Below are 16,369 nucleotides of genomic sequence, written 5' to 3' on the forward strand. Positions count from 1 at the left end.
CTAACATAATATTGTAAATCAACTATACTTCAATTAAATAATTCATTGTCAAACATCAAAAAAAAAAGGAATCAGCTGTGTTTCAGAAAGAGAAATTAAGGAAACAATCCCATTTCCAATCACATCAAAAAGAATAAAATACCTAGGAATAAATCTAACTAAGGAGGTCAATGACCTGTATTTGGAAAACTATAAGATACTGATGAAAGAAATTGAAGATGATACGAACAAATAGAAAAATATACTTTGCTCATGGGTTGGAAGAATTAGTATTTTTTAAAATGACCGTACTACCCAAGGCAATCTACAGATTCAATGCAATCCCTATCAAAATAACAATGACATTTTTCACAGAACTAGAACAAATAATTCTAAAATTTGTATGGAAACACAAAAGTCCCTTATTACCCAAACAATCTTGAGAAAGAAGAACAAAGCTGGAGATATGACACTCCCTGATTTCAAACTACACTACAAAGTTACAGTAATTAAAATAGTATGGTACTGGCACAAAAACAGACACATAAATCAATAGAACAGACTTAAGAGCTCAGAAGTGAACCCATACTTGCATGATCAATTAATTTACGACAAAGGAGGCAAGAATATACAATGGGGGAAAGACAGCCTCTTTAGTAAATCGTGTTGGGAATACTGGACAGCTACATACAAAACAATCAAATGGGACTACTTTCTCATACCACATACACAAAATAAACAAATAAAGACATAAATGTCAGACCTGAAACCATAAAACTCTAGAAGTAAACACAGGCAGTACACTCTTTGACATTGGTCTTAGCAATATTTTCTTGGATATGTCTCTTCCAACAAGGGAAACAAAAGCAAAAATAAACAAATAAGACCTAATTAAACTTACAAGCTTTTGCACAGCAAAGGAAACCATCAACAAAATGAAAAGCCAACTTACTGAATGGGAGAAAGTATTTTCAAACAATATGAATGATAAGGGGTTCTTATCCAAAATATACAATGAACTCATACAATTCAACATCAAAAAAGCAAACAATCTGATTAAAAAATTGGCAAAGGACCTGAACATACACATTTCCAAAGAAAACATACAGATGGTCAACAGACACATAAAAAGAGGTTCAACATCAGTAATCATCAGGGAAATGCAAATCAAAACCACAATCAGATATCACCTCACAGAATGTCAGAATAGGTATTATCAAAAGACAACAAATAACAAGTGTTGGTGAGGGTGTGGAGAAAAGGGAACCCTCCTGCACTGTTGATGGGAATGTAAATTGGGACAGCCACTATGGAAAACAGTATGGAGGTTCTTCAAGAGATTATAAATGGAACTACCATACAATCCAGCAATTCCACTTCTGGGTATTTTTCCAAAGAAAACACAAACACTAATTTAAATAGATATATGCATCCCTATGTTCACTGCAGCATTATTCACAATAGCCAAGATACAAAAGCAACCTAAGTGCCCACTGATAGATGAACGGATAAAGAAGATGTGGTGTATACACACACGCATATGCAATGGTGTATCATTAGCCATAAAAAGAATGAAATCTTGCCATTTGCAACAAAAAAGGTACAGCGCTAACTGAAACAAGTCAGGCATAGAAAGACAAGTACTGTATGATTTCACTTATATGTGGAATTTAAAATTCAAAACAGATGAAGAAACAAATCAGAGACAGAATCATACACAAAGAGAACAAACAGAGTGGAGGGGAGTGGAAGAGGAGTGAAATAGGTAAGGGAAATTAAGAGGTACAAACCTCCAGTCACAAAATAAACGGATCACGGGGATGAAATGTAAAGCATGGGGAATATAGTCAAAACTAATGTAATATCTTTGCTGACAGATGGTAACTAGACTTATCATGGTGTTCACTTTGTAATTTATAGAAATGTTAAGTCACTGTGTTGTGCACCAGGAACAATAGAGTGTTGTAGGTCAATAATACTCCAAAAAATGAAAGAACAAGCTCATAGGAAAAAGAGATCAGATTTGGGATTACCTGAGGCCGGGGGTGGGGGAGGGGGAATTGGATGAAGGTGGTCAAAAGGTACATACTTCCAGTTGTAAGATAAATAAGTAGCAGGCATTCAGTGTACAACATGATTAACATAATTAGCACTGCTATAGGTTATATATGAAAGCTGTTATGAGAGTAAATCCTAAGAGATCTCATCACAAGGAAAAATCTTTTTTCTTTTTCTTTTATTTTGAATCTATATGAGATTATGGATATTTGGTAATCTTATCATGATAATCACTTCATGATGTATGTAAGTCAAATCATTAAGTACTGCTTAAACTTATACAGTGCTGTGTGTCAATTATATCTCAATAAAACTGAAATAAAAATAAATAAATATTATGTGGAATCTAAAAAATGGTACAAATGAACTTATTTACAAAACAGGAATAGAGTCACAAATGCAGAAAACAAAATTATGGTTACCAGAGGGGAGGGGGGAGAGAGATAAATTGGGAGATTGGGGTTGACATATATACACTACTATGTATAAAACAGATAACTAGTAAGGACCTATTGTATATAGCACAAGGAACTCTACTCAATACTCTGTAATGACCTATATGGGAAAAGAACCTAAAAAAGAGTGGATATATGTATATATATAACTGACTCACTTCGCTGTACACCTGAAACTAACACAACATAAATCAACTATACTCCAATAGAAATAAATAAATGTTGTTGAAAGAATAAAACATAGGACTAGGAGAAAAAGGGTTTCCTTAATCACTCAACTCAATGTTTATGAATTAATTTATAAGTCTGAGTAAAATATGCATATACATAAACACCATTTTTAAAATTTTAGGAGTTCTGTTTCTGGCAATGATGGACTCGATTATTTCAGACCATCTCACTGCACAACTGAAAAAGCTGACGAAGTATTTTAAAATTTTTTCTTTGGAAGCATCAGTCAGTTATAAAGGCAGCAAGAATTTGCAAATCCAAGATGCCAGACAGAAAGGAAGTCTGGAGACTCTGAGCCCATAATTTGGAGCCATTTTCCTTCAAGGCATTTGAGGTGGACAAGAGTTAAGAGCTTTGAGAGAAATATGTAAGAATGAGGGAACAAAAACCAGAGTTCAGCCCCTGTTAAGGATGAGAAGCCATCGTAAGCACCTAGGCTTTCAGTTGGGGCCCTAGAGGGCTATACCCCAAGAATAAGTGCCTCCTTAAATATTGTACCCTGGTTGCCTCTCACTAGTCCCGGCCTTGATGTTAAGAATAAGAGTAAACCAGAAAAAGACTAATGCCCACAGGAACTAGAGCCCAAATCATTTCAGTTTCACCTCAATTGAATTAAGGTGATCTGGGATTGCTAGTGCTCCTAGGCTAGCTGGCTGCCAGATGCAAATGTATGTATTATCTGTAAAAATATATAATCAAGAGCCTCAAATCAGTTCTACAGATTTTCAAATACAATGTTTGGCACTTGATGAAAACAACTAGGCATATGAGAACATAAGATTTGACTAAAAACTCTGAGAAAAAAAACCAACAATAGGTATAGACTTATAGGAAATCCAAATAATCAAGTTATAAGAGATGAACTTTGAAATACAATGATTAATATGTTCAAAGAATTAAAAGATAAGACTGAGGATTTTGGTAGAGAAGTGGAACTATAAAGTAAATGAAAATTCCATAACAAAAGGAAATAACTGAAATTAAGAACTCAATTGGCTTAACAGTAGATAAGAGACAAACAAGAAAGAACCAGTGATTATAAGACAGGTCAGAAGAAAATATCTAAAGCATAGAGATAAAAGATGGGAAATACAGAAAAGAGTATAAGAGACCTATAGACTATATTGTTGAGTGAAGAGGCAGAGAAAATATTATACTTTCTCCCGTATTAATGTGTTCTCACCCCTTTTCTTGCCAGATCATTGACTTTTTAAAACAAACACTGAACCCATAATATCACCATGATGAAGGTTTCTGGACCAACAGCAAGCCTATGTCTCAAATGAAAAATTAATATACAAATAACACATAAATAAGATGAAAATTTTTTTGTTTTGTTTTGTTTTTGTTTTTTACCTTGCCCGGGGTTGTTGCTGAAGTTTTTCAAGTCGTACTACAGATGGCTGGTTGGATTGAGATGCTGTAGTTGGCACCCCAGCTGAAACATTCAGGTCTGGGGATAAGAATGCTGGATATTCTATTGGTTGTGGTATAATAACATTTCTGGAAAATGGTAATAAAGTTAAAATTATACAAAAGTTCACTTCTAAAATCAGTGTTAGCTATCACTTTTGAATCACTCTTTTACACTGTAAGCTCACCGATCCATATTGGACCACTAGAGGATAGAGCTAGGAAAGAAGACAGAAGTCAGAAATACTGAGAGAGTGACCTCTTGGGTACTCTTACTACTAAGATCATGGGTAGCAGAGATGGGAAAGAAGAGAAGGACCTGAAGTTCTAAGGAGAATTCGAAAGTGTTTGAGCCCAGACCTCTCTCCCTTTCTCTAGATCCAAATCTCTATCTCATGGCTCAGTCAAGTTGACACAAAAAACTAACCATCACAAGTCCACCCCTTGTCAACTTGGTACCCATAAACATCTTACAACATGCTTAATCTCCAAATGAAAACAATAACAAGGTCATAATTAACCTTACATGATACAACTCTCCTGTATACATACAGGCAAAAACTCGCCAGCCCCTTCCTCAGAAAAGGATGTAAAGTCCTTGGGTGATGTTTACTCTTCTCCTTAATATCCTGAAACTTAAATAACTATGATGTAAGGTTAACAATACTTAAATATTACGATATAAAGGAAATATATATTATGTTACATGATAAGGAGATGAAAGGGAAGAAAAACATATATATAAATATTTTTTCCAGGTCACTGAGTAAATGGGCCAGAGTAGCACATCCAAAGGAATATGTTGCCTCCAAAACCCAAGAGGCCCACTAGGTGTTATGCCTCTTTTTTTGGTTGTAGGAGAGCCCAGATACAACAACTTACCCTTCACCTCAGCAGGAATATCTTGACAAGCCCCATACCTGGATCCCTAAAATTTCACTGAGGTAGAAAGCCCTCGAATTTTATCAGACTTATTTCCCACCTTCAGACATGCAAATATCTTACCAATAAGTCTAGAATAGTGCCACTTCTTGCTCACTAGGTCCAATCAGCATAATGTCATTACTGTAAGGGTGAGTGTGAGATCTTATATAAGAGAAAGTAATCAAGATTCCTGTCTACTATATTATGACATAGGGCTGGAGAGTGATGTATCTTTGAGGTAGGACAGTGAAGGTATACTGCTGGTCTTCTTGCCTGTGGAAATAAAACTGTTTTGGATGGACTTTATTAACAAGTATGGAGAAAAAAGCATTTGCCAGATCAAGAGTTGCATATCAGGTACCAGGGGGTGTGTTAATTTGCTCAAGCAATGAAACTGCAAACTGGTACAGCAGCTGCATTTGGAGTCACCACCTGGTTAAGCTTACAATAATCTACTGTCATTCTCCAAGATACATCTCTTTTCTGCACAGGCCAGATAAGTGAGTTGAATGGGGTTGTGATGGGAACCACCATCCCTGCACCTTTCAAATCCCTATGGTGGCACTAATCTCTGAAATCCTTCCAGGTATTGCTTTTGGTTTACTCTTAGTGGTAGCTCTAGTGGCTTCCATTTAGTCTTTTCCACTGTAATATCCCTCATTCCACAGGACAGGGAAGGTATTCACCAACTGTTGAATACATATATTCTAATTATGCATTCTGGAACTGGGGAAAAAAACTATAGGATGGGTTTGGGGACCCACTGGGTCCCCCATGAGATGAATCAGAGTTAAAACTCCATTGACCACATGACCTCCATGAGCCCCTATTCTAACTGGTAGACAACAGTGACATTTTGGGTCTTCTGGAATTAGTGTCTGTTCAGAGCCAGGGTCCAGTAGTCTCTGAAAACTCTATTTCCTTTTCTCTGATGCACAGTTACCCTGGTAAAAGGCTGTAGTTCCTTTGGGGGAATGCTGGGAGAAAGATTAACATAATTTTTGGCACTGTACTGAGGTCTCTCCTCAAGGGGATCAGGCTTCCCCTTCATTCAAAGGGTTCTGGGTCTGTAAACTGGTTCAAACTGGGAACTGATTGAGGAGCTCTGTTTTTATGCTTTAGGTTAGACTTTTGTTCATTTGACCTAGAACTTTTCTGCTGACACAGATCAAGTAAGAATTTAGCAGGCTTCCTGTATATTCTATTTCTAGGAATACCATGATCAAGCAGCCAATGCCAATAGGTCTACATGAATCAGACGTTTGTGGTTGCTGCTTTGATCCTGCTGTCCATCACAGTAACCACACCCACCTTGCCACTTCAGGATCCAATTCCTCCCAGTTCATTTAGGTTTCCCAGTTCAGTGACTGCAGTTCCCACTGCAAGGTCTGGCCTACAGAGAAGAGCAATCACAGGGCTCTTCAAGGGTGGGGATTCCCTCACAAACTTATTTGTCACAGTCATGGTGAAAGGTGTGTCTTCTGGAGCCTCCCAGGGTGAATAAGTAGGTCTTAAATGACAAATCCACTCTAACACTACAATCTCCCTAAACCTTTGAATTCCTTCCTCTACATTAAACTAAAGTAGACCTGGCATTTTCAATCCACTCACAGTGGGCTATCTTTTGGTCCATGTTTCAGTAACCAACAAAGTGTTAGAGTCCTTTGTAACTCCCCAAGCTGCAAATTAAACGTAGTATCTCTGCTCAGTGAGCCCATATCCATAAATTTGATATGATCCAACTTTATGATCCTGCCACCATTATCCCATATCTTTAATATCCCCATGCCCTCACATGTTCCCTGGATTTTTTTTTTTTTTTTTTTTTGCGGTACGCGGGCCTCTCATTGTTGTGGCCTCTCCCGTTGCAGAGCACAGGCTCTGGACCCACAGGCTCAGCGGCCATGGCTCACGGCCCCAGCCGCTCCGTGGCATGTGGGATCCTCCCGGACCGGGGCACAAACCTGTGTCCCCTGCATCGGCAGGCAGACTCTCAACCACTGCGCCACCAGGGAAGCCCCCCCTGGATTTGTATATATATAAATTAGAAAACTCAAGCAGTTCTTTTTGGAGTGTGGTTTACTTCCTCGTGGGTCACACTTTGAACCTCACCTTTAGGGGCTTGCTGGAATTTGAGTCTAGTTACAGGCCTAGAAGCAAAGGGGGGCCATGGGGGTGAGTCTTGAGGAGAATCAACATCGTCTTGCATGGCAACTGCCTCAGAAGAGGCCATTACTGTTTCTTCAAGTAATGCAGGGTTAATCCCCTCAGATGGGGTGGAAAGGCCACTACCACTTTTGTGGTCTCTTCCACTGGGGTTTGAGAGGTCACTTCAACTGGCAAAGCAGATATATCAGAATTTATGGGCTCAGCGTCCCCAGCTTCATCAGAGCCTTCTCCTATTTTCCCATCCCAACTTTAAGGGTCCCACTTATTCCCAACCAATATCCTCACTTTAACAGTAGACACCCTGTGAGGCTGGGAGCTCAATTTGCCTTGTAATTCAGGCAGCAGGCAGGATGAAGTTCTGGCTTCTGATTTTCAGCAATCTTAGTATTATGGCTATAGGAGATAAGGGTCTCCTGCAGGGCATACACGGAAGATTTCAGGTCATTTACACAATGCTTGAGCTGGGAATTTGAATCCTTGAGCTCGTTCTTTTCTCACCTTTGTCCATCAACATTAGGAATACCCAGCCAATTCATTATATTCACTAGTTTGACAAAAATGTTTGAAAGTATCATATATATAGTCACCCATATCTTTGCTTCTTTGCTTTGATTAGGGGTATCCAATGGGTGATATTTTTCACATCGCTATTGCCAGATCACTCCATGGACTATCGGTGTCTCTTTACCACTAGAAACAGAGTCATTAGAGTCTTTAAATCTATAATCGGATTAGAGAGCTAATTCCACAAACCCCAGAACCAATTCAGAAAACTTGTCCTTAATCTTCTGTTTCTCTAGAGTCACACTCGGTACCAAAATCTGTATTAGTGAGAGCTTTTCAGAGAAACAGAACCAATAAGATGAAGAGAGAGGGGGAGAAAGAGAAAGACAGACAGAGAAGTTCATTATAGGGAATTAATTTAAGTGATTATGGAAGCTGACAAGTCCAAAGGTCTGCAAGATGAGTGGGTCAAGCTAGAGAGCCAGGAGAGCCAATGGTGCATAGTTCTAGTCCAAAAGTCTGCAGACTCAAGATCCAGGAAGAGCTGATGCTTCCATTCAAGTCTGAAGGCAGGAAAAAGCCAATGTTTCAGTCAAAGGCAATAAGGCAGGAGGAATTCTCTCTTACTCAGGGAAGGGTCAGATTTTTTGTCTATTTGAGCTCTCAACTGATTGGATGAAGCCCACCCACATTAGTGAGGGCAATCTGCTTTACTCAGTCTGCTGATTTAAATGTTAATCTCACTCAAAACGTCCAGAATAATATCTGACCACATATCTGAGCACCCCTTGGCCCAGTCAGTTCGACACACCGAATTAACGGTCACATCCACCAAGTCATTGCCCTAGTCCAGATTGTCAGTATCTCTCATGTAGACTAATGCAACAGCTTCCTCCAATCCAATACTAAGCTACTTCTGTCCATATTCAATCCTATTGATAGGATCATATAAAATGCAAGTTGATCGTGGTATTTCCCCTACTTAAAATTCTTCAATGGTTCTACATCTGAAGCACTTCCAAATTTTTCCAATAAAGAACTCCTGTGGGTAGAGGACAGTGAAGGTCTCTGGAGGTGTAACTTAATGCAATCAGACACAAACCACACATTTTGGAATCATTTTGTTATCTTGAAAATTTGTGACTTTTTAATTCTACTGCATAATATATAAATGTTAATTTTAAGATAACATTTTCCCTCTCAAAATCTTTGAGCAAAGTAATACTCCAGAAAGATGCACCGTATCTTCCAGTGCTTTGTGTTGCCCCGACACACCCCTGAGGACTCAAAAGAGTAAAATTTACTCACATTTGAGAAGCATAAACCTACAGTGATGATGATGGTGATGATAAAACATTTATTACTTTAATAAGTAGCTAACAACTGAGAATTCTATTTGCTACCATGTTCCAAGTGCTTTATATGTAACTTATTTAATCATTACAATAACTCAATTGGGTAGCTGTTATTTTTATCCCATTCAATAGATGAAGCACAAAGAGCCGAAGTAACTTGCCCAAGGTCACACAGCTAGTACCTGGCAGAGTCCATGTAGTCTGGACTCTAGAGCCTCACCTCTTGACCACCATATCTTGCCCGTGACTACTGCTTCAGCTCATCTCCCATTGCTCCTTTCCTTGCTCCTATGCGCTTTGCAACCCACAACAAACTACTCACTGTTCCCCATTATAACATAGCCTCTTATGGCTCCCACCTTTTACTTATGTGTTGTCTTTGGGGAATGTGTCTCCTCGCCCTTACAAAATCAACCTGATGCACCACTACTCATTTTTCAAGTCTTACATCGAGCACTCTTTCTTTTGTGGATCCTTACTTGATAATACGATCCTCCTAACTCACCCAAGAAGTATGGGAAGCCCCTTGGCTGTGTCCCACAGACCTCTATGTTAACCTCTAGTAGGGCTCCATCTCATTTGTATTATCTTATTTTTTTTACATGTTACCTTTGCATTAAACCATGAGCTACTTGAGGGCAGGGACCAAACCTCTTTTATCTTTGTATTTTTAGTGCCTTGGGGGTATAGCAAACATTCAATAAATGTTTATTGAATCAATGGATAAATAAGGAAATAATAATCAATAAACATAAGAAAAACATTAAACTTTGCTATTTCAACAAATCACCAATACCAAATGGACAACATTTATTTTTAATGATAATACCCAGTGCTGATAGGAAATCAGAACTTCAGAATATAATTTCCTATTCTATACCTAATTTCCTCGATGTCATTTCAAGTATTTTCCATTCCTTATTCTTGGATAGCACCATAGATTAAATATCTCTCTTTCAGCTGCTCATTTTTCTTTGATCTATTTTTACTGTTGAAATTGCAAGACTAATTGACATACTATACGTTAAGTTACTTTTGGCCTGCTAATTGCATTTTTTTGACCATAGGCTTTTTGCTGAAAATTTGGAAATAACAACTGGAGTGTGTGGAAGTGGGGGGTAATGCTACCATACTGCAGAGCAGAAAACTGGCAACTATTAGGAACCTTGATCTTAAAAGTTCCTCACCTCTTTCTGCAAAAGGAACATCTCACTGGCCAACTTTCCTCATTAGGCTTCTCCTCCCTTCCCTCCTTCAGCCATGAAGTTGGCAACCCTTCTCTTCTTTTCTTATCTCCAGACCTCCTCAACTCCTCTCTCCAGGGCTACACCCAGAAACTCAAAATATCTTCCCCCTTGAACAAAACAATGCACTGCTTTCTTTATCTTGGAGTCAGGTTCATTCTGGCCATGTCTTAAGACAACCAAAATTATCCATCAAATGGATTACATATTTTAAATGCCACATGATATAACTGTGTTAATAAGACTTTAACACTTACGTCACAGGGTCTGTTCTTTCTGGAGGTGGTGCAATATTCATAAACATAGATGGCTTAATAATTTTCTGAAGAGGTTTTAACTGAGGAAAATAATAAGTATATATTAACACTGTTTAGTTACAATTCCAGTTCTTCCTAATACTACTATCCCCCAGGACTTAAATGATATATATAAAGAGGAAAGGAATTAAGAGAGGAAGAACGAATTAACATTGAGCACTAAGTATCTGCCAATAATTTTGCATCTTTAATATTATTTAATCATCCCAAGAATCCTATGAGGTAGATAACTATGCCTATTTTACAGATAATACTGAAGATCAGTAAGTGTTCAAGGGTCACCCAACAGGCATGAGAGCCAACATTTGAATGCAACTTTATCTCCTCCAGTGCAAGTCCTCTTTATACATTATCATGATAGGTAAGTAGGGGACTATGTTATTGAAAAGTTCATGGACATAAAATCAAATAGAACTTTTATTAAATTTCCCACTCTTTTCCTTACAATGCCTTTGTTCCTAGTTTTTAGTAGAGTCCACCTACATAAAACAATACAGTATTTGCCCAGTCTTATTTGAAAAGGATCTATCTCCCTAAGAATGGGACTGTTACATGTTATATCCAGATACAACACCTATCTCTGAACTTGGTACTCATAAACTTTGTCACAAAAAGGACTAAGCCTTTTGTGACACGGTTTAGGACTGATTAGGGATCCCTATAAGGCCTAATTTATGATAAGAAAATAGGCAAAATGCAAAGAAAGAAAAATCAAAGCAGAAAGGGGAAAATGAAAAAAAGCTTGTGTCTAGTGGCTTTCATCAATATATTACTTACCTGTGATTCAAAATGTATTTAAAAACATTATGATTACCACAGGCAAAATTTAAAAATACATTTTACAGGGATTTCCCTGTTAACACACAGCAGTAGACTTATTTAATAAGACTGATGTACCGACTCTCAATTCCTAATTAAAAGCAGCCAAGAATATGAAACATAGCAAAAACTGAAAATTAAAGATTATATGTAAAGTATACGGGTCATTTCTCCTATATAACTGCAGTACTAATGGGACTGAGTTTATAAATGCCCCAAAGCTGTGACAGTACCCAGGGATATCAAGATTTCTTTCAAACTTGGTAAGAATATATGTTGGTACAATTTTTCTAGAACAATTCCTTGAAAAGGCCATTACTGACAATGATTTCCATTCTAGGAATCCGGCCTGAGGACATAATGAAAGAAAAGGATATAGGTTAATGTACAAAAATTTTCTCTGCGACATGGATATATGTAGTAAATTTAAAGGGGCAGGCTAAACCTAGGAAGATACCTTCTTTGGGCATATTACTCTCTTGATGAATCAAGAAGGGTTGATGTTGAAATGATCATGGGGAGAAGGGATTATATGTGATTAAAGTACAAAATATCTGAATAATATCAATGACTCTATTTTAATGATTATTTTTAGATATAAAAATCCACATTCATTTTTTGAATACTTAATTTTGTTTTCAATTACGTAAGTGTATGTGTACACACACACAAACGTATTATAATAAAGACATTTGAATAAAATCTCATTATTTAAAAATGTATAAACAAACAATGGTAAAGTTTCATTTTTCTTTAGGCTAGAGAAAAATGGTGTTCTTTTAAAAATATTTTAAAGATTTTATCAAACTGGAAAGGATAGAGGCTCGGGAGGATGATTTAACTGAAGAGCTGCAGTAGAATTATTTTTAAAAGAGGGGAACTAACCTGATGTGAAAATCCATAACCAAAGTTTCCATAGGAGAACATAAATTCCACTTCCGCCCTGCAGATAAACTAAACATGTGCCAAATTTAATTTATTGTTTGATCAGAAAGATATTTTAATGGAGAGGTGATAACAAGTGATATTTTTACCTCACAAATTTATAAGTTAGAAAAACCAAAGCATGAATCTCTTGATTTAAAAAAAAAAATTTATACAACTCCTATAGAAGAATCTATGGCATTCCTGAAATGTTAAAAACCTTATGTTAAAGTTAAGGAATATTACATGATTAAAATATGAAAAATATCCATTTATAATTGTTAATAGAATTATACAGAGATACATATATACATATGTATATATGTATTCATATCCATGTATATAATATTTTTAAGTATTTATTCACACTTTTCCCATCTCTACTTCCACTTTCAGATAAAATTTTGATTTAGACAAGTGATTTCATCTCTCTGAACCACAGCTGGCTCATATGTGAAATGAAGGAGGGTGTCAGAGGTTATGCCCTCAAATATCCATCATTCTGTTTTTTATGTTTCCTATCCCCGATCTGGCTATTGGCAGCAGAAGCCTCTCTGAGTAGATGATCAATTAATCAAGATAATAATTTTTAAGTACTTAAAAAGGAATTCAGGTAAGAACTGTAAACAACTCTTTAGAAACTCCTTAAGGAGGAAAATAATATTTCCTCAATTCAGTATGTGAGGATCCTAAGGCTATGCAAAGAAGTAGCCAGAGGCGTTTTCCTCTCTTACCCAATGATTTCTAATTTTTGTGTTCACCATTTAGCACCATTTAGCAGTAAGATAGCAGCATTTTAAAAGACGGTGGAGATGAAGATTGTGAGCAAATATTATACGTTCTATTTAATATATTTCTATTAGTTCAAACAGTGACTGGTAGGGTAACAAAAGAATAAAAACAATATCAGAATAAAGTTACATGAAATGTTAAGTGTGTGCACAAAGCTTTGGAAGTTTCAGTAAAGTTCTTACTGTGTTTTTCTTCAACATTCGGAGTTCTTCAGTAAAGCACCCTTTCTAGAAAAAGTAACAAACAATAAAATTCTTAAATATAGAATCACTGATATAGTCCCTTGTATATTATCTAAATCATTTCATAAATTTAAAAAAATCAGGTAATGATGTTTAATGCACATATAAATTTAATAGCTAAAATACCAAAATAATGAATGTTTGGAAGAAAATAAAAATTCCAGGTTGTACCAGAAATAAATGTGAATATTTACATTTATGTTTTAAAGAAAAATGTTCCTGCTGCTTATACTTCGAGGAACTGCCAGGCCTGCACTCCTTTTGAGGGGTTAAACATGAATCTACATGATAGGCTGACTCATGACAGAACTGAGTGCTTCTCTCATCTCTTGGGGACTGTTGGGATCTTTTTAACCAGGAAAACATTTGGTATCCTTGGTCACCATCTCTGATCATCTCTGCTGTGCTATGAGTCCTCCCATCTAATCCAACATTCAATGGTTCTCTTTCTTCCCAGCATTTTCCACTGTGGCTCATGGAACCCCCATTCCACGGTTGACAAGCAACCTTCCATCTTTAACTGCTCCACTAAACATTTCCAGCTTTCCTTTAGCTCAGACTTGCCTCATCACTAAGGATGCCGCTTCCATTATAGACTCCTCAAGTGAAGGCCCACATATCTCAAGGTTAGGTGGTGGGGTAGCATCCTCCATACTCTCTTCTATTGCTTCCAGATCTTATTATACAGATGAAAAGTTTTCCTCTTTTAAGGCTCACGCTCTCTGGAATGTCTTTCAGACATTCTGGTCACTAATTCTCATTTAGTGAAAACTTTGGCACCTGGTCTACATGTCCTCTGTACCCCCAAAACATAGCAATCCACAAGAACCTATTTAACACCTGTCCTCTCAGTTCCTGGTGAGGCATTATAATGAGGAAAATAACAGGTGGTGGTACAATGACAGACATCACACAAAATTAGCATATCATATATATTCTTCATATAAAGTCACAAGATTTCTCAGAAAATTCATAAGTAATTGAAATTGATTTCCTTAATGATCCTGTCAACATGCTCTTTATAGCTTCTAGCTTTTTAAAGCTTCCCTTTTCCCAAAGTGGGGAGTGGAGAAACATCTTACTCTTCCAAGACTGCCTTTTTCTTCTCTTCTCTCTTAAAAATGGTGTCTCTGCTTTTGATGGAAAACTCAACCTACTGATTCATCTCCCTCATATATAAGTAAACTTTTAGTCATACTTTTAACTACTGTAAATGTCTTTGAGTTATTTCTGAAGGTCCCACTGAGATCTACCCAATTGAGTCTTCATTGGAGCCAATTAAATGTTCATCCTGAATGTGCATCTAACTCATCCAAATCCACTGAGTTTTAGGCTTGCCTTCACCCAGCTCCACTGATGAGTTTCAATGTGTGACAATGAGCTACTTGGTTCCCTGTCCTGAATTTGATTCTGCTCCGTCCAAAGCAAGTTACATGGCTAAACGCAGTAGTCGGGGTGGGGAGCACTGTAGACTACTCAAAGGTATAGATACCGGGAGGCATGATTCTTTAGGGGGCATTACTCTAACAATCTTCCACACCTTTGAATTTTCTATCACCTTTCTCTAATAATTACAGTAGCTATCAATCTTTCTAATTGTTGAATTTATCACCTAGTCTTAGGCTCATCTGGTATGGATCATATAGCCAAACCAATGAACACAAATGGTACTGCAATTCATTTCAAAATTAATATTACATTCCCTTCTATAATCAATACAGAAATATTAAAAACTCCAATATACTTTTATGCCTTAATTGGACCCCAGACCTTAACAATTAGCTGATGTTTCTGGTTTCTCCCAGAGCCTCAAAGAAACCCAAAATGTATCAGGGATAGGAAGGAACAAGGGATTAATGATACAAGTACAGACCAATTACTTTTTTCTTTTTTTGGCTGCATTGGGTCTTCGTTGCTGCACGTGGGCTTTCCCTAGTTGCAGTGAGTGGGGGCTACTCTTAGTTGCGGTGCGTGGGCTTCTCATTGCGGTGGCTTCTCTTGTTGCGGAGCACAGGCTCTAGGCGCACGGGCTTCAGTAGTTGTGGCACGCAGACTCAGTAGTTGTGGAGCATGGGTTTAGCTGCTCTGTGGCATGTGGGATCTTCCCGGACCAGGGCTCTAACCCGTGTCCCCTGCATTGGCATGTGGATTCTTAACCACTGCGCTACCAGGGAAGCCCCAATTACTTTTTTTTTATAAAGTTATGCAAAACCTATTATGTGATTTATTTAATTCAATTCAGCATCTTTGTCCTCCAAAATCAGGCCAATTATATTCAGAAAGCAATTGATACCAATTGGTAATCATAAACAATGCACGTGTACTTTCCAAGTATACAAGTGAGATAATTGTTGTACAATCAGATGGCCCTCCCATGCTTCCAAACATGATCTGTAGTTTGGATCTTATCATCAGGTCTTTCCAACTCAACCAAGCACTAGATTTTACCAATCTGCATGAGGATTTCTACCATGGCTAGTAGTTCTATAATCAAGTGGTCTATAGTCTATCCCTGCATGTGACCCAAATAGCAAATGATACAGCTCAAGCTTTAGAGACCAAAGAGATAAGCATAAATTTGTTGACTAGCATCATAAATTGTAAAAGGCCTTTTAATTTATGAAGGTAGTCAAAGGGTACAAACTTCTACTTACAAGATAAATAAGCACTAGAGATGTCGTGTACAACATGATAAAAACAATGAACACCATGGCATGTTATACATGAAAGTTATTAAGGGAGTAAATCCTAAGCGTTCTGCTCATCATAAAAAATTTTTTTCTCTATTTCTTTGGTGTTCTGTCTAGAGGAGATGATGGATAGTCATTAACCTTACTGCGGTAATCATTTCATCAGGTGTGTAAACCAAATCATTATGCTGACACCTTAAACTTGTATAGTGCTGCATGTAAATTACATCTCAATAAAACCAGGAGAAAGAAA

General features: G+C 37.3%; 1 protein-coding gene across 1 annotated transcript in view; it reads right to left on the reverse strand.

Moving 5' to 3' along the window:
• Nucleotides 1-16,369, reverse strand: part of LOC136125752 (cation channel sperm-associated targeting subunit tau-like) — a 75,140-nt gene that overhangs the window by 10,083 nt on the left and 48,688 nt on the right. The window contains exons 6-9 of the mRNA XM_065880730.1: nucleotides 13,367-13,411; nucleotides 12,354-12,422; nucleotides 10,590-10,669; nucleotides 4,080-4,226 (exon numbers count right to left, since the gene is read on the reverse strand). Of these exons, the coding sequence (XP_065736802.1) occupies nucleotides 4,080-4,226; nucleotides 10,590-10,669; nucleotides 12,354-12,422; nucleotides 13,367-13,411 (341 nt within the window). The remainder of the gene's footprint in view (nucleotides 1-4,079; nucleotides 4,227-10,589; nucleotides 10,670-12,353; nucleotides 12,423-13,366; nucleotides 13,412-16,369) is intronic.

The sequence above is a fragment of the Phocoena phocoena genome, chromosome 7, assembly GCF_963924675.1.
Source record: "Phocoena phocoena chromosome 7, mPhoPho1.1, whole genome shotgun sequence".
NCBI lineage: Eukaryota > Metazoa > Chordata > Mammalia > Artiodactyla > Phocoenidae > Phocoena > Phocoena phocoena.